The sequence below is a fragment of the Embiotoca jacksoni genome, unplaced genomic scaffold (assembly GCF_022577435.1).
Source record: "Embiotoca jacksoni isolate LCO1_2020_lvr unplaced genomic scaffold, fEmbJac1.0.p SCAF_92, whole genome shotgun sequence".
In the NCBI taxonomy this organism is placed as follows: domain Eukaryota; kingdom Metazoa; phylum Chordata; class Actinopteri; family Embiotocidae; genus Embiotoca; species Embiotoca jacksoni.
The window spans coordinates 55396-79494 of record NW_027185450.1 but is presented as its reverse complement, the minus strand read 5'-3'; the positions used below and the strand labels follow the sequence as shown (position 1 = coordinate 79494).

The 24099-nt window shown below is 40.6% G+C and overlaps 1 protein-coding gene across 1 annotated transcript; it reads right to left on the bottom strand.

Moving 5' to 3' along the window:
* Positions 1 to 2077: 2077 nt before the first annotated feature.
* LOC138193687 (uncharacterized protein DDB_G0287625) lies at positions 2078 to 24039 on the bottom strand. Its single transcript, XM_069141867.1, has 10 exons — positions 23682 to 24039; positions 10493 to 10638; positions 9765 to 10389; positions 7991 to 8543; positions 6457 to 6518; positions 6268 to 6364; positions 6058 to 6176; positions 3136 to 5415; positions 2532 to 2705; positions 2078 to 2421 (listed from the first exon to the last, which is right to left on the bottom strand). Exons 1-8 carry the CDS (start codon positions 23886 to 23888, stop codon positions 4879 to 4881), a joined length of 2346 nt encoding a protein of 781 aa, XP_068997968.1. The 5' UTR covers positions 23889 to 24039; the 3' UTR covers positions 2078 to 2421; positions 2532 to 2705; positions 3136 to 4878.
* Between the last annotated feature and the right edge of the window lie 60 nt (positions 24040 to 24099).

Sequence of the window (24099 nt, the reverse complement as noted above, 5' to 3'; positions counted from 1 at the left end):
AATGAAGCAAGCCTCGACACACGCTTCGAGGAAACGCCCCCTCCATTACGCGACACACGCTTCGAAGCGTCGGCACATCTCGTAACATCACTATGGAAAAGGTTCTAAAGCCATTTCTAAAGCTTTGGGACTCCAGAGAACCACAGTGAGAACCATTATCCACAAATGGAGAAAACATGGAACAGTGGTGAACCTTCCCAGGAGCGGCCGGCCGACCAAAATTACCCCGAGAGAGCAACGATGACTCATCTGAGAGGTCACAAAAGACCCCACGACAACATCCAAAGAACTGCAGGCCTCACTTGCCTCAGTTCAGGTCGGTGTTCATGACTCCACCAGAAGAAAGAGACTCGGCAGAAATGGCTGCATGGCAGAGTTCCCAGACCAAAACCACCGCTGAGCAAAAACAACATTAAGGCTCGTCTCATTTTTACCAGAAAACATCTTGATGATCCCCGAGACTTTTGGGAAAATACTCTGTGGACTGACGAGACAAAAGTTGAACTTTTTGGAAGGTGTGTGTCCCGTTACATCTGGTGTAAAAGTAACACCTCATTTCAGAAGAAGAACCTCATACCAACAGTAAAATATGGTGGTGGTAGTGTGATGGTCTGAGGCTGTTTTGCTGCTTCAGGACCTGGAAGACTTGCTGTGATAAATGGAACCATGAATTCTACCGTCTACCAAAACATCCTGAAGGAGAACGTCCGGCCGTCTGTTCGTGACCTCAAGCTGAAGCCAACTTGGGTTCTGCAGCAGGACAATGATCCAAAACACACCAGCAAGTCCACGGAAGGAGGCAAACACTTTTTCACACCACTGTATGTACTCACATAAACATCTACCAAAAATGTTCAAAAAAGGGAAAAAACATTTTTAAACAAACACCACAACATAATATCCTTACAACATTGAACATGTGATTAGCTGATCACATTTAAATGGCAGAAACATTTTAATGAACTTTATCAAAACTGATTGGATTTGTTTTCTTGCTGTTTCTTCAAATCTGTGAAATACAATTTCAGTATTCAGTCTTTGAAAAGATGCTATTTTCAGAGAATTATTCAAAACGTACTCACTAGTCAGTGGACATAGAAGACATATATTTTAGTGAATATTATAATAAATGGAAAAATAAGTTAAGGTTGCAAATTCTCTTCATTAGCCAGAGCCAACGCCAATACGGTTACAGAGGATGTAGATTTGGGATGAGAAGAAAGTGCACATGGTTTGTGGTTAGGCTGTACACAATGAATGGAAGTCAATGCAAGGTCCTCACAAGAGTAGCTGCACAAACTTGTTTGTGTGTGCTGACTCAGCAGACGATAGCAGCAGGAGTTAGCTCCAGTTACCCGTCGAGGACTGACCATGAACAATACAGATCAGAGATAAGTAGAAGGAGAATTCCGTACTTCTGAGCAAGCGACTGAACAACGAAGACACAGAAGTCGTCTTTCACCACCTGAGAACTGAGAATTCAGTCAGCAGGTTGTCACAGAAACTTTGCGGGTGCTATTTTACTTAAAAAGAAACTCCTCCTACCTACTAAACACAATCTTCATTTACCTCACAAAGTGGATGACTTTACCTTCTGCAGAACAAATCAGAACAAGTAAGCAGATCTCCTTAAATCCTAACAGAACTTTTCTATGAAGACGTCTTGAAAACGTCACAGCAGGAAAATCACAGGAGCCAAAAATATAAATTATTATGTCTAATGGTCAAATGTAAATGGTCACACAAAGTGGGTCAGACAACCAGCCAACATGTGGAGCTCCCACTGAACATAAATATGTTTATTAAGTTTTGTCAAATGTCCTCAGTGACGACAAAGAGAGAGAGTTAGCGTTACTGATGTTTCTAAAGCTGAAATCCAACTGCTGGCTTTGCTTAAATGGTTCATTTAAATACAAAATTAATACTTTGCACATGTCTTAACGGACACGTTTTATTTTATAATTGACAGTAAACAGCTCAGAGTCTTTTCTTATTTAGTGCTTTTAAAGTTACAGTAAGAATTATGGGCAATTTGACACTGAAGTATTTTCATACAATAAATGATAAAAACAAAACAGTGAGCTTTCAAAAAAATAAATCATATTTATTTAGAACCAAAAAAACAAGAGGCTGCACTCATCCACTTTCCCATAGAACCCCCAAAAAAGCAAAAGAAAACAAGACCTTTTATACCGTGTCACTTCCTGTCTGTAGCCAATCAGGGAGGTTCTCTGGAATTAGTGTCATTTAGACGCAGGTGGAATCCATCTGTAATCATCCAGTTCTGCTTCAGCCTCACTTTTTACAAGAATATTAGTTAAAATTACCAAAGAGGCACAAATATACATACTGCAAGTAAAACTTGAAATACAGTCCATAAAGGGTCAGAGGTCATGGAGTTAGAATCCTCCCACAGGAAACCTGTATGGGCAGAAACACTGAATTAAAGCGGGCAAACATTTCTCAAATTTTCTGGAGGTCCACCTGAAAATAATCCCTCATTCATAAGAAAAGAAGATTAAAAAAAATACCTGTTTTTGGGGGCGTGTCTGTTTGATTGACAGGCCTGTGGTGCAGTCAAGTTACAGCTATCGGTGGGCGGGACGTAGTATCGTCAGGTTTCCAATCAGATCGGTCAGATCCACCGCTGGCTCCTCCCCCAGCTCATCCAAATATGGTCACTTCCTGCTCCAAACCGCTCCGAACTAGCAAAGATGGTGATACGAAATAGGTTTAGTTACCATCACTGCGTGGGAGTGGGAGGAACTGCCCACTGAACATATGGAGGATTTATAATAAATATTCTTTAGCTCGAGTGCTTGTATATATTTCTCTATTATACACTATTACACTGTTCTACTGGTCTATTATTTTGGGTGCTGCCCTCATAGTGTAGATCTGTTGAATGCAAAATGGGGTCAATCTTATGTTATTCCATTGTGCAATAGATTTACAGGTTCAGACGCAATGCATCATGGGATTCCTAATGGACTTCTTACAAGAAAAAGTTTTTAACTGAAAAATGGATGAAAAAAACAAAAAACCCCAAAGATATTCAGTGTTGGATTCATCTCAGTGTTGCCCTCTCAGACTTTACACGGGCGGCTGGTCAGGACAGCCACGCTCACTACGCACCTGTTCATCCTGCTGTCAACAGATGTTGGACGTTTGGGGTCGAAGTACTGTGCTGAAATGAAAAGAGCGCACTCATAATAAGATATTTTTGACTGTCGGCTGAATGCGGTGACATCCTGTACCTGTTTCAAATTAAAACCCTTTCTGAGTGCGCGGAGCTCCAAATGGTAAATCTTATACTCAAACACCTTTAAAACGTTTCTAAGCATTTTTAAAGTAGACTTAATGGAGATGAACCATCACTAACACCTGTGCAGTACCTTCTGTGACAAGTCAAAATGTCTGCTATGAAAAAGTCTATACAGCCTGCACACCAGCAATTTATGGAACCCGGTAAATCGTAGCATCCACTGATAGTCAGCGTGAGGCATTCAAGGGACATCTGTAAATTAAAACCAATACCAATAGTACCAATAGTCTGCAAAGTGATGTGTTTAGGGGACTTCCGTAAAGTGTAGCAGAAAATAACCTGGGTCACACTCTCCCCCTCTGAGCTGCATGAGTTTGTGTATCCACTCAACACCACAGAAGATTCTCACCCTGTGGGGAACCCCGCATCGTTTTGGATTTATTTTACAAAGTCTCCAAGAAGACATTACATTTAAAGGAGGGATTAAAAACCCCCGAAGTGAAAGTTGGAAAAGCACAGTGGTGTGCGGGGCGTAGCACAACAGGGGGGGGGTGGGCAAACTGTGAGAAGAAAAAGTCTGTGAGACTAACAGGAGCAGTGATGTGTGTTTCTGTCAGTCTGAACAGTTAAGAGATGAAGAAGTCTAGTGATGTAACGTTTGACTTTTGAAGATATTTTTATTAAATTGTACATATTTCTATACTTTCCTTTCATCTACAAAGTCACTGCAGCTGCAGACAGACGAGTATCATCCTGTGATTCAGAAAAAATGCAGACAAGTAAAAAGAACTTGAATACACTCATCACCTTTCTACGAAGCTGTTGGTCCTCGGAAAATATTCAAATAATGTTTGATGGTTCCTACGAAGATGAATGTTTCTGTTCTCAAACGTAATTAAAAGATGAGACATCAACCTGCGCTTGTTTGCCTGGAATTCATTCAGCCTGGCTTTGGCACAAACACTGGAGGAAAGAAAATGACCTCCGACAATTCAAAACTTCCAAACTAACTTCTAATTTTATTTCTGGAGAAGACACGCAGGTGAAACTGACTTTTCCTTTAAACAGTTTAAACTTTTCCTTTGTGAGTCCCTTTTTGAGACCTGCCTCCCGCTTCTGATTATCCCAACCAATTGGGATGATCAGTCATAATTTGTGAATGTTCAAATATTGTCATTAAAATATAAAAAGTCGAATATTTATGTGACTATTGTCCTCTCTTATGTCCCCTGCACCTCCACCTACCTACCGCTAGGTGGCAGCAATGCACCTGAGAGCTGTCAGAACACGTCTCTACCAGGTTCTGGAGCTTTACAGGTCAAACTGTGAGATTAATAGGTCCGAACAGGAGAAACATGTAGAGATGACAGCCGTCAGAAAGATGAAGATGCAGTCAAACTGCAGGTAAAGCGAGCAGATCGTCAGTCAGAGGGGGTGTGGCCTAATAGTCAAATATTTTCCAGTGAATATAAAATAGTACTTTTGCTTGAAATGTGTATCCCTCCCAACAAAAATAAGTAACTGGGCAGCAAAAAGAAAACAAGGAAGGTGGAGATGAAACTTGAGCTGCTGACGTAATCCAAGGGATCAGTTTCGTACGGATAATACAACACTCAGGACCTCGCCGCTTTCCCCTTCTTCTTCTTTTTCTCCTTCTTCTTCTTCTTTTTTGTTTTGTGAGGTTTCCCTTTGTTGTCGTGACTGCTGTCACTGCTGTCATCGTTCTCTGCGCTCTCTTCTTCTCTGCTCTTCCTGGATGATTTACCTTTGCCGGCTGCGTCTTCCACGTTGCCGTGGCTCCCGATGGCCGGCCCCTTTTCCACCTCCTCCTTGACCCTACCTTTTGCAGGTGGAGGTGTCAGTTCCCGGGACACTGTGATGAGCATTCTCTCCCTCCTCATCTCCTCTTTAAGGGAGAGGTTATCCTGTCTGGCCTTGTGGCTCCTGCGGTCGTCGTGGTGTTTGCTGATGTGATCTCGCTCATCTTTCAAGTTCCGTTGGTGGTCTCTGCTATTCCTGTGATCTCCTGCATCTCTATGGTTACCGTAGTCCTGGTGATCCTTCCTGTCTGAGGAGTGTCGATTACTGCTGTTGCTGTCATAGTGCGAGTTTCCTTTGCTGTCTTTAGCTCGCTTGTCCATCTCCACTTTCTGGTAAAAAGACACGAGGGAAATATTTTACAGCCTGAAATTAAAGACTCTGCAGCAACTTAAAGACTGAAGTGGTCACTAAACCTTAAATCACAGAAGTGCCAAACTACATACATTTTACTTTTCTGGGGACTCGTCAGTCATGGTGCAAAACATGTGATGGGGCTGAAATATAAAGACTGTCTTGAGAGTGGATGAAAAGCAATTGTATAGATAAAATCAAATCATCCCATCGACTGACTCACTCGGTGGGTCAAATTTTACTGGCCTCTTGTACATTTTCACTGACCCGGCAGCCAAAAACATGAAAACAACCTTGAAGTGTATTCACAAAACGCACAACAGTGATGTTTCCTTTGGATTTGGTTGTTTTTGAACCCAACAGCAGCACATATTAAAGTCTCCAACATGACCACTGAAATAAAGTTACACATCTCTCATCCAGACTGAATGATAATCAAACATTATAATTGTCATGAATGAGAATTTATTTCTTGTTTTCTACTTTATTCTTCAGCTGTCAGTGGTTTTAAGGTTACAGCTGATCGGTGTGTACAGGAGGGTTAATTCATTGTTGGCTTGTCTTTAAAGAGATGTGTTGACAATAAAAACCACAGGGAGGAATGTACGGTGGGTACTCACACTGCCAGAGTCACTATGGTGGCGGATGGCTGCGTGGTTTTCAGCAGAACTCAAGTCTCCAATGAACTCTTCACATTTCTGGCAGTAGAAACCAATGACTGGAGTCAGGAAACCCCGGCCTGCCAACAGACGACAACACCAGTGAACATATGGAGCATTTTACAGTGAGAACCAATAAAAAGGATAAAAACTAGGAAGGAACTTGGTTACCATCCTGTTTCAACAACTCCTCCAGTTCCTTCGCCAAGCCTTCCATTTGAATTACTCTGTCTAGCTTCTCTCTCTTCCTTTGCTCATTATCATCTGCCTGTGAAACACAATTTAAATATCAGGACAGTGTTTTAATGTTCTTTCAAGTCTCCAACTTTATCACTCAGAAGCAGCTGGGAAATTCTTTACCTTTTCTTTGTCGGAGGATGTCAGGGGTAAGCCATCATTTTTTGTCCTTTTGTCCTTTGTCGCTGAAGAAAGGAAGAACGACAATAATGAATGATTCTGCATTTACCACCGGGAGCATAAAAACTATAAAAGCAGAGGGGATGAATCGTCGGACCAAGTGGAACCAGTTTCCAAATGACCGGGTACACCTTCAGCTGTCACAACATCTTATCCTACACAACTCGAGAGAGACACAGATACCAAATCAGCTTGACACATCTGGTGAGTGAACACACCAAAATAAACTAGGATCTGTTTTTATTGATATTTTAACATGAACCATGCCTCCACACTTTATCTACCCACGAGCTGAAGGGTACTTATTTTATTATTCTCAACAAATCTATTCTTGAAAACCAAAACCATCTTTCAGTACTTTGGCTTCTTGTTCTTGTCGGCAAGGACCAGGTTGAAGTCAACCATCAGCCATCTGTGATGTCATCAATCATCAGTGATGTCATCATTGGTTTGTGAACATTATGAATCCTCCAGTTCAGATTCTGTCCGTCACCATCTTTGCTAGTTCGGAGCAGTTTGGAGCAGGAAGTGACCATATTTGGACGAGCTGGGGGAGGAGCCAGCGGTGGATCTGACCGATCTGATTGGAAACCTGACGATACTACGTCCCGCCCACCGATAGCTGTAACCTGACTGCACCACAGGCCTGTCAATCAAACAGGCACGCCCCCCCCCAAAACAGGTCTTCTTGAATCTTCTTTTCTAATGAATGAGGGATTATTTTCAGATGGACCTCCAGAAAACTAATAAGAAGGAGTGACTTTAGCTAACAACACCGAGATAACTGATGGACACATTTTATTCACTTTGGATTTGATGAGAGAAGTTGAATGGGAGTCTATGGAGCCGGAGGCTTTTTGGAGCGAACCTCAGGGATGGAAGCTACGAACACTTTTATATACAGTCTGTGGTTGAAGCACTTTCACACATACCAAATATTATAAAGGGTAAATTTTTATTTTCAGACAAAAGGTGAGATAATTTTTCAAAATAGCTGGGTTCTGCTTTTATTACTTGAACAGAGGTATGTAGTGCACTTGTAGGGATTATCTTTAGAGGTGCAATCACATATTTTCTTCCAAACTGAGTATTTATGGCAGCAGGTTGAAAAAAAAAAACTACAGTTCATCTATTTGAGGAAACGAGTCACCCAGAACTGCTCGGATCTTTGTTTTGGTCTTTTCAGAGGGTTTGTTGTCAACTGGTAAAAAATGAAATATTTTCATCCTCCTTCTTTAAAAGGTGCCACTCCAGGGACAGATGTAAGGATTTATGCAATCAGTGATTACAATTCTCAAAAAACAGTGCTTTTGTACAACTGTTCTGAAATGCAATGGTTGAAAACAATGTTATAATACAATGTGCCAATAAAAAGATCACAGTGTGAAGACATGGTCATCAATATAAAGCAGAAAAAACTATGGCTTAACAAGTAGAGATCTTACGTTGAATCTTGGTTTCAACAGAGGATTCTCACCTTTGATCAGAGACTGCAAAGACTCCAGAGCTTGCCGTACATTTGGGTTTCTCAGTGCCGGCAATGCCAAACTTGCTGTGGTTGCTTCTGAGCTTGGACATGAAGGAGACAGTTCCTTCCCCTCCTTTTGTCTCTGAATCTTTGCCACGATCTTGCCGATATCTGATGATGCACCGTGGCATTTTACTATGTTCTTGATTTTCTCAAACTCCATGCTGTCCAGACCGGAGGCTGAGGAAGACATCTGAAGGGGCTGCTTGAGATCAAGCAAATCACCCAAGCTCCTGAACAGGGACTTGCTCTGGTCATGTTCTCTGATCTGGGAAGATCCTTCATTCCCATACAAGAATGACTCTTCATCCTCGAGCTCCTGTGCTCTCCGGACGGGGACGTCCTGACTCTTCTCTTGGAGCCAGGAGAAGTCACTGCCTACTCTGTCGTGGGGAAGCAGCATGCTGTCATTTTCCAAAGACGTTACGTTCTCCTCGGTGTTATGTTGCTGATGCTTGTGCTCAACAGACACACACTCCACTTTTTTGCTTTCGTCTGAAGCCTGTGCAGAAAGAAATCAGAACAATTACATACAATGAACAATAGGCTTCTTGAATTTATTCTGCTGCTCGGCTACAATTGGGATGTTGAGGTAAAAGAATCAAACCTCTTCTTAAAAGGCCTACACTTGATCCAGCTATGTTGTCAAACATCCAACCTGACCTACGTTTCCAAAATTCTTGAAAAAAACTGTTGCAAATCAATTATGTCTGCATTATCAGCACATGAATGGGTGATTTTAAGACTTTCAATCAGGATTCAGAGTACATCGTACACAGAAATGCCAGCAGTGAAAGTTACCGACAACCTTCTTAAGGCCAGAGACCATGGAATAATCTTCATGCTAACCTTAGAGCTCAGTTGGGTACTAATAATTACTATATATTATTAACTAGACTGAAACACGTAAGTGGAATTAAAGGAACCGCACTAGACTGGTTCAGGTCATTTCTTTCAGACAGATCCCAATTTGTTCATGTCAACAATTACTCTTTCATACATACAAAGGTCAGTTACGGAGTTCCACAAGGTCTGTTGTTAAGTCCAGTACTGTTCAACTTATACAAGCTCCCCTTACTAAAATCATTTGGAAACACTGCATAAATATTCATTTCTATGCTGATGATACTCAGATATATCTATAAAATCGGAGGGAACCAATCAGTTAGTCAACGTTCTTAAAGACACAAAGGCCTGGATGACGGGTAATTGTTTAGTAGTTACTCGGGATGACACTGCCCTGTCCTCCAGCACTACTGTAAGGATGTTATTTATGATCAGGACATGAAGCAGGTCTCTAGGACTGTCAGGGTGTCCTGTCCTGGTTTGCTCCTGAAATATTCAAAACCAAGCCTCATCTTACAATAAAGATCTCGTGGCACCTTATTGTCCTAACGGCACACGACGCTCTTAGAGAGCAGGCCCGCTGATGGTTCCGAAAGTTTTCAGAGAAAAGTCCCAGCTGTCAAAACTAAATCTGACATGCTAGCAGCCGTGCGAGTAGTTTGGAATTGTAGCTGTACAGATTTAGTTGGAAAACAAGCTGAAAGGCAAACTGCTGCTCCACAGACCTAATGCAGAACTTTGGTTAAGTATCATGACGATGCTGCTGGTGTAACTTTGATGTATCCAAACAGAGAGTCTTTACAAATAAATTTTTTCAGTGAGAATTTCCACCAAAAACTGATAGAAACAAATGTGTGGAAAGAATGATGACCTTTACCTGAATAGTGATGATGGCATCTTTGAGAGTGGGTAACCGGTCCTCCAGTTCTTTGCTGTTCATGACGAGCTTCAGTCCTTCTAACAGACTACTTCCGGTCAGATTATTACAGCTGCTGAAACTGCTGCTGCTCTCGTTGTGCACAGGGCTCCTCTTTCTCTTTCTGTCTTTTTCACGCCTCTTTTCACTACTACTTCTACTCCGTGACCTGGACCTTCTGGCTTGGCTCTTGCTCCGTAAACGACTCCTCTTTTTACTTTGGCTCGGGCTCCGAGTCCGAGCCCTGCTTTTGCTCCTCGCTCTAGTCTTGCCATGAGCACGACTTTTGCTCCTTCCTTTGCTTCGGCTGCGCGCTCGACTTTTGCTTCGCGGGCGGCTCTTGGCTCGAGATCTGCCACGACTTCGGCCTCGGCTTCTGCCACGACTTCGACTTCGGCTCCGACTACAGCTCTTAGCTCTACTGGCTGTATGCCTCTGGAACTTAGGGTCTGATTTGAGAGCTTCTTTCAGGACGTTGGCCGACTTAAATGCATCAGCCAGGTTGTACGCCATGTTCCCTTTCAGATAGTCTGGGAGAGGTTTGTTGGTTGCAATGCATCTCAGGAACTCCTCACCAGCTCGGTCACTGTAGAATTAACAGGAATGTGTTTAAAACATGAGCACAAACCAAAAGTACATTAGTGCTCCAGCTCTCACTGGCACATTTAAATGGACACACACACATATACCTGTTGTCTGGAGGAGGAGGTTCCACAGGAGGGGGTTTCCATTGTGGAACCTGAAGGCGTGGTAGTTCTGCAGGAGGGAGGATCTGCTGGCTGCCTTCCAAAACAATCGGTGTACTACGGTCTATGGAGAAGCTGCTACGCTGGGGCTGAGAGTATTCAGAGTTCATGTTATAGTGCTGTACAAGACAGAACTTTAATAGCATATTCATGGCCTTTTACTCTGTGCGGTTAGGTTTCTAAATACATTGAAAAGGCTAATAGTGATTTATAAATTATAAATAATTTGTACATCTATTGGTCAGCGTTATGAGCCCACAAGGACTTTACTTTTATATCTTTGGGTAATGATTAGTACACTGAATAGGATTATAGTTCATTATAGGAACTGCTTCAATGGTCTGATTACAACCAGGACAACGTACAATATCTGCTACAGTTTCTCAAGAAATCATGCGACATCCGATGGTTGACCAACTGCATCTTTCCAAAAAATGGTGGCCTAATGTTCAAGACACACAACACATAACAGAAGTCTACTCTCCATGTTTCCTCTTTCTGTCTAAACGGTGACAGTTAAATATAGGCTAAATAAATCTAGTAAATCTCAATAATTCAGTTTATACGAGTGTTGTCATTTGGTCCCGGATTTATTATCTGTTGAACTTTGATTTGTAATATGTTTTACTATTTTGATCCATTTCATCATTATTCCATGCTTTTACAAGAGAATTGACTTCATTTGCTGTCTGATTGTTCCTTTAAAATCTTGATTGTGACTGATGAGTTTACTAAAGACAACAACTTCTTTTTGGCATGTTTGGATGACAAATGGTTTCCTGAATAATAGTTCATCATAGGTTGGAGTTAACATCAAAGATTTTGGAATGATTTTGTATTTCGATCACCTCGAAGTTGACGCTGTGATTTATCCTTTGACTTTGATGAAATATCACAGTTTCTTGTATTCACAGTGACATCAAAAGGTGTCTTCTGTATTTAAACATGTTTTCAATTTGGGTGGTCACAGGTGTTTTTATTCTACTTTGCCACAGTTAACTTTCAAGGACATCACTCTTTGAATATTTTCTGGTTTCACAAGGACATGTCTATGACTCAAAGGACCAATTCTGATACTTAAAGATGAGTTGATGCTATTTTGATAAGTATTTCAATAAATTGACTGATTTGACTCCAATTAATGCATATGTTAGGTATATAAGGTAAGGTCTGTTATGGCTATAAACTGGGACCATCTAGAGTTCCACTGTAAAGCAAGTCTCAATGATAAGGTGGGTTCTTATCTGATATGCAGAACATTCAGGTGGACAACATTAACTGAACCTCAGAGGTTAGGAACATAGAGATGAATTTGGTTCAACACCTTTACAGTTGTCACTCTGTCTGTCCTCGATGGAGTTCTATCAATAAATATTGCTGTTTTGCCATCCAAGGTGGTTTCCTTTGACTTCTTCACTCCAAATGTACGACTTTCATCACACACCGACTCTCCTCTTTTGCTGCAAAATGTTTCAGGGTTTTCTTGCCCATACGTGTTTCACGTACCATTTCTTTCTCTTGAGCCATTGTTTGATTCGTCTGTCCAGATCATAATATTTCTAAAGGCATAGTCTCAGTTTATACAGCAAGTTCACTGGGTATCTGTAGTTTTGCTGTAAAATCCCCTTTGGACTGCAAAGTGGTTTTCCTGGCCACTGTTCATGCAGGTTAAATGTGTCGTCTCTTTCTGATTGTAGGAGCATGCAGCTGGACACCAGCAGCTGCAGAGCTGCCTGCATGTCCTGCGGTGAAGTTTTGAGGTTCTTGGACACTTTTTTCTGAAGTTGGTCTCGAGTTACTGGGGCGGCCAGTCCTGGGACAGTTGGGAGTTGTTTGAAACCTGCTCCATGATTTTTCTTTACATTGGAATTATTATATTTTTTTCAAATAATTTCAAGATCTATTTAAATCCATTGCTAGACTCATAGACATCCACAACCTTTTTTCTGAAATCTCTTAACACCTTGGCATGATAACCAAACACTTCAACAGCAAAGAGAACACCAGACTCTGCGTATCAGAGATTTAGGCTATGTTCAGATGGTCAGCCCGAATCGGCCACATTCGGAGGAGGTTTAAAATGTAATTCCAAACGGATTTCTACAGATGCTTCTCAGTCTGGACGCTCTCCTGGCTCAGATCGGATTTGTTGCGTCACACGCAACGTGACACACAGTGATGACGTCATTTTCAGAAAGACAGTGAGCAAAATCTCTGCTACCGCTAGCAGAGCGTGTTGATTTTCACGCTGTAGAGGACAACGATAACAACAGTCCACGGACTGAAGCCAAAATAAAACTGTCTACTGCAGCTTCTGTGTTGGAAAGCTGCATCACCAGCGTAGCTAGGCGTACGTCATTACCATAGCAACCCATGGAGATAGATTGGTGATGTCTGGACACATCAAATCTGATCTATTTACTTGCAAAATAACAGTGCAGACAGTCAGTCCTGAAGATCTGATTTGAGAAGAAAATCTGATTTGCCTGCAGTCTGAAGATGGCCTTAGATAAGACCATCTGTCACAACCTGAGGCTGATCTGGAATCCCTGACTCTAATCTCATGAATTTTAAGGGTGTAGTAATTGTATGGGTGTACTTATTTTTTCCATGTGACTCATGTCTTTTTTAATTTAGATTATGAAAGTTTCAAAAAGTGTCAAATGCTTACTTAACCAGATATTTTTTTTAAAAAAAAGCTGACAATTTCCAAAGAAAAAGGGAGATTATTTATTTTTCCAGATTACTGTGTGTGCTTGTTTTCACACGCCGAATCAAAAGGCATTGTATGTCAAGCATTTCCTATTGTTGGGAATATTTGATGCAAAGTTGTGTCAAATGTGTAGCATGTTGCCTGTGTCGAAATCCGAGACCAAAGTAAAGACAAAATGGAGCTTAAAGGAAGACAGGACAAAGGTTTTCTATGTTCTCTGAAATAGTATTTTTGTGACAGAACAAAAAACAGCAAAGGAAGACAAACCCATTGGTATACATATACTGTAAATTAAATACATGATGTAATGTGGACCATACATGTTAGACATGTGTAAGTGTCGTGTGGGTGTGGAAATGTAAAACCCTAACTTCATCTAGAGTTAAAACTTACAACCCCATTTCCAAAAAAGTTGAGACGCTATGTACAATGTAAATGAAAACAAAATGCTATGGTTTGCAAATCTCATAAACCCATATTTAATTGTAAATAGCCCAAAAACAACATATAAAATGTTGAAAATAAAAAATATTATATATTTATATTTAAAATATATGTTCTTTTTGAACTTGATATCGGCAACATGTTTCAAAAAAGTTGGAACAGGATCAACAAAAGACTGGAAAAGTTGTGTAAAGAATAAAAAAAACACCTGGTGGAACATCTGACAACTAATCAGGTTACCACGGCAACAGATCAGTAACATGATTGGGTATAAAAAAGATGATTTCAGAGAGACAGAGTCTCTCAGCAGTGAAGATGGGGAGAGGTTCACCACTCTGAAAGACTGTTGGAAAATAGTTCAACAATCTAAGAATAATGTTCCTCAACGTAAAACTACAAAGAATTAGTGGATTTCATCGTCTACGGTTCATAATATCATTAAAAGATTCAGAGAATCCAGTGCTTTCCAGTCTTTTGTTGACCCTGTCCCAACTTTTTGGAGACGTGTTGCTGCCATCAAATTCAGAATTAGCATATTTGTTTCATAAAACAATAATATTTCTCAGTTTCAACATTTGATATGTTGTCTTTGTTCTATTTTCAATTAAAGATGGGTTTATATGATTATCAAATTTATTTTGTATTTCCAATTTACACAGCGTCCCAACTTTTATGGAAACGGGATTGTATTGTAAAAACATTTTGAGACAATTTCTCATTCATGTCAGACAATCTGTCTAATAGCTGTCAAAATATTTCACTCTGAGGAAAAGTTGTGGAACAAAAGGACTGACAGGTCTATCATCATCACTTCACACCAGCATTCTGACATCAAACCAAGTAATTCCAAAGAAATTACCAGAATTACTGGATTTGCTCAAGACTGTGAAGCAAATCTACTGAAAGTCACCAAGGTCACAAGCTTTGTATTATTTTGTGTGGCTGCTCCAGAAATTTACCAAATATCCCTATGGGTGGTGTCTACGTCACCAAGCTTCTAAAACACTACGCGACACAAGGGTGGTGTGACGGGACCTTCGGAGTCATGCTGCCAGCACAGATAACAACAACATGAAGACAGGCTCAGGTCACACTTTTGTCACATAAAACTGAAAGCGTATCTGGATTATTAAATCCATTAAAATGTTTACTCATTTGGTCTAAAACATAACTTTGACAATGAACAACCATGTCACTCGATGTAAACTTTCCACAGATGCAAGTGAAACTTAATAGCATTCCAAAGCTGTAATTATTCACCAAGTGGGTCTCATGTTTGTTTTTGATGCTACTTTAAAAGCCTGTTTGGATGTTCTTGTCTTCATTGTCTGTTCTGGCTCAACCACACAGAACTCTTCATAAAACAGAAGACTTCTGTTCATTTGCTGTTGAGTCACTTTCTGTTGCTGCAAGAGTATCGCCGTACACAAAGAGCAATATTTACACGCTGCATGCAATCATTTCCAAGCAAAACTAGGAAATAATCCATTTGTACCAAAGAATGCACATTAAATGAAGCACTGATTATGTACAACACCTCACAAATCAAAAGAACAACAAATGTGTAAAAATGGAAAAGCCAGATAGATGCAACATTATAAATGAATTTAAATAAAAAACAAACATTCTGTTCAATAATTTCATTACAGGAATGCAATTATGCATTGAAAGGATGCACAGAAACCTAAATGTCTCCACGTGAGAACTGTACAACTCCAAAATAATCTCACTTTCCTTGGTTACTCTTCATGTTTACACCTTTTACATTCACATGTATTCATTTGTCAGATCCTCTCCTTCAGAGGAACATCAATATGGTGTAATCTCATTTTCCTTCTGTGCATTGACAACATTCTTCTTTTTTTTTTCCAGCAAAAGGATGATTTTCAAAACACTTCTTCACGGTCCAGTGCTCTGACAAAATCTTGAATAATTAAGTTTTACCCTGCAACACGAGAAACAATGTGGAGATCATTAAACATTATTAAACATATATTAATAAAAACAAATATATATCAATTTATAATTGATTTCATAAAACTGACATAAACTAATCCCCAAATTCTAATGCCTTAAAGTTATAACGGCTCATCTTCCCAATTAGGAAAGTTTTTCAGGTTAGATGAATGTTCAGTTATGTAATATGGAAAATGCACTGCGATCAAACAAACTATGATATTTTTCTTTAAAAGCAAAATATCATGCTTCTGTTAACTTACCCGTGTAGATGTAGAGCAGGTACAAAAACTGCATAGAAGCTTCAAATCCACGATGTGGTGACAAATTTGACGGCGCTGTCCATCTTCAGGTGCGACAGGACGAACAGGTGAAGTCACATTCAGACCAAACAACTCCAAACCCGTTAGAACGGAAAACAGAAGTCTGTAGAGGAACCGTGTTATATATAATCTGCTTCTTTCGGGTATTATTAATCTAAATCCTAATCTGCATCAGTTCGTCATGTAAAATAATATATCAAACGGCTCAGAGACAGTGAACGCAGCGCAACTGAGTTTTGATCACAAGCTTTTAAAACGTGTGCCTTGACTTCCATGTTTATTTTATACAGATTTTATGCAATCCATTTTATAAAAAAAAATATTAAATTATATTACACATTACAGTACTCAGTTTACTTAGTTTTCATGAAGTTTAGAGGGGGAGAGTGTAACCCAGGTTTTTACTGGAGCCACTATTCACAGATGTCCGTTTAATGCATCACCTTCAGAATAATGCTAGCCCACCTCTGAGCCCACCTCTGATCCTGGTTCTGTTAACAGATGCTCTGCCCACCTCTGAGCCTGGTTCTGTTAACAGAGGCTCCGCCCACCTCTGAGCCCGGTTCTGTTAACAGATGCTGCGCCCACCTCTGATCCTGGTTCTGTCGGAGGTTTCTTCCTGTTAAAGGGAGTTTTTCTTCCCTCTGTTGGAGGTTTTTCTCTATTAAAGATGCTGTAAAGCAAATTCCAAGATTTGCTTCTCAGTACATTATATATGTGTAAAATGAGTTGCTGAAAGCATGTGCAAAGTTTGAAAACTTTGTCACACTGAAATGTGGAGTTAGACCGTTAAACAGTTTCTCACCCGTCTTCAGCTCAGGTTTTTTTAGTCGGGGCTAAAAGCTAGCCTATGTACGTCACAACAACCTATCTACCTCACAACAACCTATCTACGTCACGACAACATATCTACGTCACAACAACCTATCTATGTCACAACAACCTATCTACGTCACAACAACCTATCTATGTCACAACAACCTATCTACCTCACAACAACCTATCTACGTCACAACAACATATCTACGTCACAACAACCTATCTATGTCACAACAACCTATCTACGTCACAACAACCTATCTACGTCACAACTACCTATCTACCTCACAACTACCTATCTACCTCACTATTCGGTGTAGAATAACTTTATTTTCATGAAATGGGAGCTAACGTGCTAATTAGCTTCTATTGAGCTCTTAGCAGAGTTCAGAGGAAAATGCTCCGATAACCGCGGATTATTTTATGTGTCTCAATATAACTCCGATAAGAACTATAATATATGTAACTCTGTATTTTACATGTCGGGGTGATGGTGAACATGGACCAGAGGAGATCTAGTCCTCACATTAATGAGGGTTGTTGTTTTTGTACTCCGGTGTAATGTTACAATCACCGACCCTCTCGGTTACATGTACCGGTACCGGTCCGGATAAACGAGCCCGACTACATGTGGAGGAGGCTGCAGGGAGCAGGTGGAGGTGGAGGAGAAGTTGGAGGAGGAGGAGGAGGTGGAGGGACATTAGTAGAAGAGAAAGACTTTCGGCTCGACCTGAGCAGGTTCAAAGTTTGAATTGATGTGATGTAATGAATTGATGTGATGTAATGAATTGACGTGATGTAATGAATTGACGTGTGATTTAATGAATTGACGTGTGATTTAATGAATTGACGTGTGATTTAATGAATTGATGTGTGATTTAATGAATTGATGTGTGATGTAATGAATTGACGTGTGATTTAATGAATTGACGTGATGTAATGAATTTACGTGAGATTTAATGAATTGATGTGATGTAATGAATTGACGTGTGATGTAATGAATTGATGTTAGGTTAGGTTAGGTAGTTACTTTATTAATCCCAGAGGGGAAATTTTTTTGCTACAGCAGCATACAGGAAGCAATAAGATAATAATAGAATAATAATAAATAAAGCAATAAAATTGCAGTAAAATAGCAGTAAAAAATATTAAATATAAAGTATAAAATATAAAATGCACAGTATATACAGTACAGTATATATCTATATATATTATATACAAACAACCAAGAAACACAAACAACAATGTTATTGTTGTGTGATGGATTTTGCCAGAGGTGAGTTATTGTGATGTAATGAATTGATGTGATGTAATGAATTGACATGTGATATAATGAATTGACATGTGATGTAATGAATTAATGTGATATAATGAATTGATTTGATGTAATGGATTGATGTGATGTAATGAATTGATTTGATGTAATGGATTGACGTGATGTAATGAATCGACGTGATGTAATGAATTGATGTGATGTAATGAATTGATGTGATGTAATGGATTAACATGTGATATAATGCAGCGTTGTTCATGTTGCAGTCGTTACAGAACTAAATCAACTCCTCCTCTCTTATTATCTCCACTATTGTAATGCAGGTCATTAGAAGTAGTTGGAGACTCACTGTCTGCTGTCTCTGTTGTCCAGTTTGACTCCTGTGTTGCAGATCAGGGGGACAAGCTTCATTTATATGCATCTGTATGTTTCAGTCATTGGACAAATTAATTCTGATTCTATTGTTTTCCCAAAGCAGGCTGCTCCGTCCACCAGACAGACAGAGTACCAGTGGGACATCATGCATAAAGTCACCGAGAGGTTGAATGTCAGACGGACCGCTTGGTGGGGAAAAGAACTGCAGCCACAGGACTGTCATACAGAACACTGAACACCTTCCAGCGAGGGGGCGGAGCTTCAGCTCCTTCAGGACACGCCCCCCCAGTCTCAGAGCAGAGAAGACTGATGATTTTCTCACTATTTCAAAGCCTAATTTAACAAACTTGTCTGTTTTTTTTCATTCAAATTTGGATGGGTAGTTAACAACCCATACTTCTGTGGTGTGATGAACTTAAAACTCATTTTCATTTCTACTTTACAGCATCTTTAACAAGGAGTTTTCCCTCCTAGCTGATGTGGGAATTGTTGAATTGTTGGTTTCTCTGTATAATATTGTAAAGTTCTGCTGTAAAGACTTTATGTGTTAAATGCCATGAAATAACCTGTGTTGTGATTTGGCGCTATATAAATAAAATTGAATTGAAATTGAAGCTATTGGCAAAAAAATAATGGCAACAAAGTAACGGCAACAAACTAATAGCAACAAAGTAACGGCAACAAACTAACAGCAACAAAGCAAAGGCAACAAAGTAACACCAACAAACTAACGGCAACAAAGTAACGGCAACCAACTAACATCAACAAACTAATGTCAACAAACTAACGGAAACAAAGTAACGGCCGTGTGGGAGTAATGTTACCGCTTGTCGTTGTAGTAATGAATATCGTATAACTTTTAATATAACTATGAAAAACAAAACCTACAGTTAAAGTTGTTTGTTTAGTAGATACAGTTATTATGAAATAAACATTAGAGTCACAGTTTACAGTTTCTGTAAATTAAAGTACATTTCCTCACAGTGATGTTTGTTCATTCTTCTGCCAAGTTTCTTTTGGTTCGATATTTGATGCTGTACAAGTTCAGAAATGTCCGTTTGTTTGAAGCACATTTAAACACGAGTCAAAACCTCATCAAACCCAATGAAACAAATCAGAGAGACTTGACACAATAAAGCAACTCAAAAATAAAAAAGGGTGAAAGTGGTCATGATTGGCAGCTGTTCTGAATAAAGTAGTGGTTAAGAAACAAAACAATCAGTTCATGTTCTACAGGAAATGATACTAACAGGTGTCGTCAGGGATCTGGAACACTTTCACACTTCTTTCAATAAGTCATGTATGTTTGCAAGGCTAAATTAATCAGTAACTTAGTGTTCATGCTAATGCTAGAAAGCTAAGAGCACAACCACTGCATGGGAAAAGCAGTTGATATGTAGCTAGCAAGCTAAACAGGTAGCAGTTACTAATTCTTTTTTAGCAACAAAAATGTTTCGTGTACATGACAGTTTAAGACAGTCAAGATGGCATCAGCTGGGCTAATGTGCTCACATTTAGGCCACACACACAAGAGGCGGGACCTCTGTGGTTTGTCTCCAGCCCACAGACTGGATATAAAACCACAGACTGGATATAAAACTACAGACTGGATATAAAACTACAGACTGGATATAAAACCACAGATTGGATTACAGACTGGATATAAAACTACAGACTGGATATAAAACTACAGACTGGATATAAAACCACAGACTGGATATAAAACCACAGACTGGATATGAAACTACAGACTGGATATAAAACTACAGACTGGATATAAAACCACAGACTGGATATAAAAATATAAAACCACAGACTGGATATGAAACTACAGACTGGATATAAAACCACAGACTGGATATAAAAATATAAAACCACAGACTGGATATGAAACTACAGACTGGATATAAAACTACAGACTGGACATAAAACTACAGACTGGACATAAAACTACAGACTGGATATAAAACTACAGGCTGGATATAAAACCACAGACTGGATATAAATCCACAGACTGGATATAAAACTACAGACTGGATATAAAACCACAGACTGGATATAAAACCACAGACTGGATATAAAACTACAGACTGGATATAAAACTACAGACTGGATATAAAACCACAGACTGGATATAAAACTACAGACTGGATATAAAACTACAGACTGGATATAAAACCACAGACTGGATATAAAACTACAGACTGGATATAAAACCACAGACGGTTTATAAAAGTGTTCGTAGCTTCAGGTAGGTAGGTAGGTAGGTAGGTAGTTACTTTATTAATCCCCGAGGGGAAAATAATTTCACTACAGCAGCATTTATAGATACAGGAAAGCAATAAAATAACAGTAAAAAATATTAAATATAAAAATGCACACTATATACAGTACAGTATATATATATATATTTAAACAAACAAGAAAAACAGACAACGGTGTTATTTTTGTGTGATGGATTTTGCCAGAGGTGAGTTATTGTACAGTCTTATTGCAGTGGGCAGGAATGATCTCCTGGATCAGAAATGATCTCCTGTATCTGGAATGATCTCCTGGATCAGAAATGATCTCCTGGATCAGGAATGACCTCCTGTATCTGGAATGATCTCCTGTATCAGGAATGATCTCCTGTATCTGGAATGATCTCCTGGATCAGGAATGATCTCCTGTATCTGGAATGATCTCCTGTATCTGGAATGATCTCCTGGATCAGGAATGATCTTCTGTATCTGGAATGATCTCCTGTATCTGTCCTTGTGACAGCGGAGCTGGAGGAGTCTTTTGGAGAACGTCCTCCTCTGTCCCTGCAGCAGGTGGTGGAGAGGGTGGTCAGGATTATCCAATATGGATAATAGTTTCCTCAGCGTCCTCCTCTCCACCACCTTTTCCAGACTGTCCAGTTTGCAGCCAATGATGGAGCCAGCCTTCTTAACCAGTTTGTTAAGTCTGTTGGTGTCTCCGGCTCCAATGCTGCCTTCCCCACCTCTCCCCCCCAGCAGACAGCTAGAAGTACAGTTCACTGGCCACAACAGATGGTAGAACATCTCCAACATCTTGCTGCACACATTGAAGGATCAAAGTTTCCTCAAGAAAAAGAGTCGACTCATCCCCTTCTTGTAGACAGCGTTGATGTTGGTCTTCCAGTTCAGTCTGTTGTCATGGAGACACCAGGTACTTGTACTCCTCCACCATTTCCACCTCCTCTCCCAGAACTCTCAGCGGTTGTGGAGCCATCGTCTTCCTCCGGAAATCGACCACCATCTCTCTGGTCTTGGCCACGTTCAGAAGGAGGTGATTTAAGTCAGTGGTGTAGAAGGTGAACAGGAAGGAAACAGAACAGTTCCCTGTGGAGCTCCAGTACCACTGCCCAGACGGACAAACCGTGGTCTGCCTGTCAGGTAGTCAGTGATCCAGGAGACGGTGGACGTGTCCACCCCCACCACCCGCAGCTTCTCACTCAGCAGCAGTGGTTGGATGGTGTTAAATGCACTGGAGAAATCAAAGAAAGGTCTGAAAAATGGTTCTGATGCAGAAGTGTCTTCAGCTGCAATACCAGCGAGTGCCACTAGAGGTCGGCTCCAAAAAGCCTCCGGCTCCATAGACTCCCATTCAACTTCTCTCATCAAATCCAAAGTGAATAAAATGTGTCCATCAGTTCTCTCGGTGTTGTTAGCTAAAGTCACTCCTTCTTATTATTTTTCTTGAGGTCCATCTGAAAATAATCCCTCATTCATTAGAAAAGAAGATTCAAGATGACCTGATTTTGGGGACGTGTCTGTTTGATTGACAGGCCTGTGGTCAGGTTACAGCTATCGGTGAGCGGGATGTAGTATTGTCAGGTTTCCAATCAGATCGGTCAGATCCACCGCTGGCTCCTCCCCCAGCTCGTCCAAATATGGTCACTTCCTGCTCCAAACCGCTACGAACTAGCAAAGATGGTGACGGACAGAATCTGAACTGGAGGCTTCATAACGTTCACAAACCAACGATGACATCATCACTGCTGGATGATGACATCACTGATGGTTGATGACCTCACTGATGGTTGCCACGTGCTCCAGCCCCCAGTAACTACTGCAGTCTTCCACCTTTACATTTGGTCTGTGGTTGGAACAAAAAGCGACCTGACAGCCAGCATGAAGCCAGAGCTGCTGTTTAACTGGAGAACATCCAGGACTAAAACATCACTTCTGTTGATGTCCAGCTGTTGAAGTATCCGGCACAAAGCTGCAACATGTTATGCTTCAGTTTCTATGACAGTGTTTCCAGTAGTCTGACGGCTTTGGGAAGGTGGGATGGTCCAGTCAGGACTAGCAGGGTGTACCATCAACAAGGTCAATTTCTTGCCACTATCAGCTGAATCGGGGATATTTCGGCCAGATTTTCTAAAGTTCGGGTCCCCCACTTGTTCATTAATACATTAATGTTGGTTTTTATTTACAGTAACGGAACCGGTCGGTGTTGTTGCGGTAAACTGGAGTGGATTTAACGTGTCTCTGCTCTTCGCTCCATGTGTGTGAAGAGGAGGGGGAGCGACCTTCATCAAACACACAGAGAGCCGAGGAGACAGAAAAGTGACAACTCAATGCAGCAGAAAGGAAATTATTCAAACAACAACATATTGTCTTTCTTTTGCAGTGTGTACGATTTAGTGGCATCTAGTGGCGAAGGCGGAGATTGCAACCGATTGAAACCTCCCCTCACCTGCTTCGTGGTGGGAGATATGAAGGACGATTTATAAGGTTCAAGTCTTTGTTTTAGGTGATTATATAATAATGAGAAAATAATTATGAATATTATATTACATATGAACCTTTCAGGTCAAAGACCATAGCGGATGTACAAGGAAAGGGCTCTTTATAAAAAGTCAATAACTTTAGTGTGATATGTAACAAAAATAAGGTATCAGGTATCACATCTCTGACCAAATATCTTAATATCAATATTACAGCAATATTGAAAGGATGCTTGTTTCTGCTTCCACAAAAAAATGTGGATTTGTGATGAATTACATATAACGTGGATATAATGACTCTTTCATTAAAGAAAATAACACCCATTTCCTGTCATGCAGTTTTTAAACCATGAAAACTTAACACCATATAAAAAGACAATATCTGGTTTCATATCACAATATGGATGTAATAACGACACCCCCCCCCCCCCGCCCACACACACACACACACAAAACAACAAGCTAGGCTAGCTCCACTAGCCTGGGGTACGTACGTGGATGAAAGGCGCCCTCGGCGGCCGGTCGTACTGATTCCGCCTCTCCGGTGCCGTGGTCGGAAATGGTCCGCAGGTTCGGGGAGGCAGGTGCCCGGGAGGAGGGACAGAGAACGGCCCCCCGAGTCTGAAAGGAGGGCCGTGGGGCGGCGGGGGTCCGAACGGCGGCGGCGGCGGTCCGTACACCCGTTTCTCCGGCCGGTACATGGCCGTCTTCACGAGGGACGGTAACTTCAACGACACCGGTAAAGAAGTCTAAATAAAACGACACGCTTGTGGCCAATGTGATGTTTCTGACTCTTCTCTGATCTCACGGTGTGGCTCACCGATGATCGCCGCCACCGGAAAGTGCACCAGGAACACACGAAAAACATCCGGAGCAAATATTTCAAAATAAAGGTCTACGTTTGGTCGGACG

Coding starts and splice junctions, on each gene's coding strand:
- LOC138193687 (XM_069141867.1), bottom strand. CDS start 23,888: ATGTACCGGCCGGAGAAACGGGTGTACGGACCGCCGCCGCCGCCGTTC. Junction 6,365..6,456: donor CATCCTCCGACAAAGAAAAG/GTAAAGAATTTC, acceptor TGTGTTTCACAG/GCAGATGATAATGAGCAAAG. Junction 6,177..6,267: donor GGAGTTGTTGAAACAGGATG/GTAACCAAGTTC, acceptor GTCTGTTGGCAG/GCCGGGGTTTCCTGACTCCA.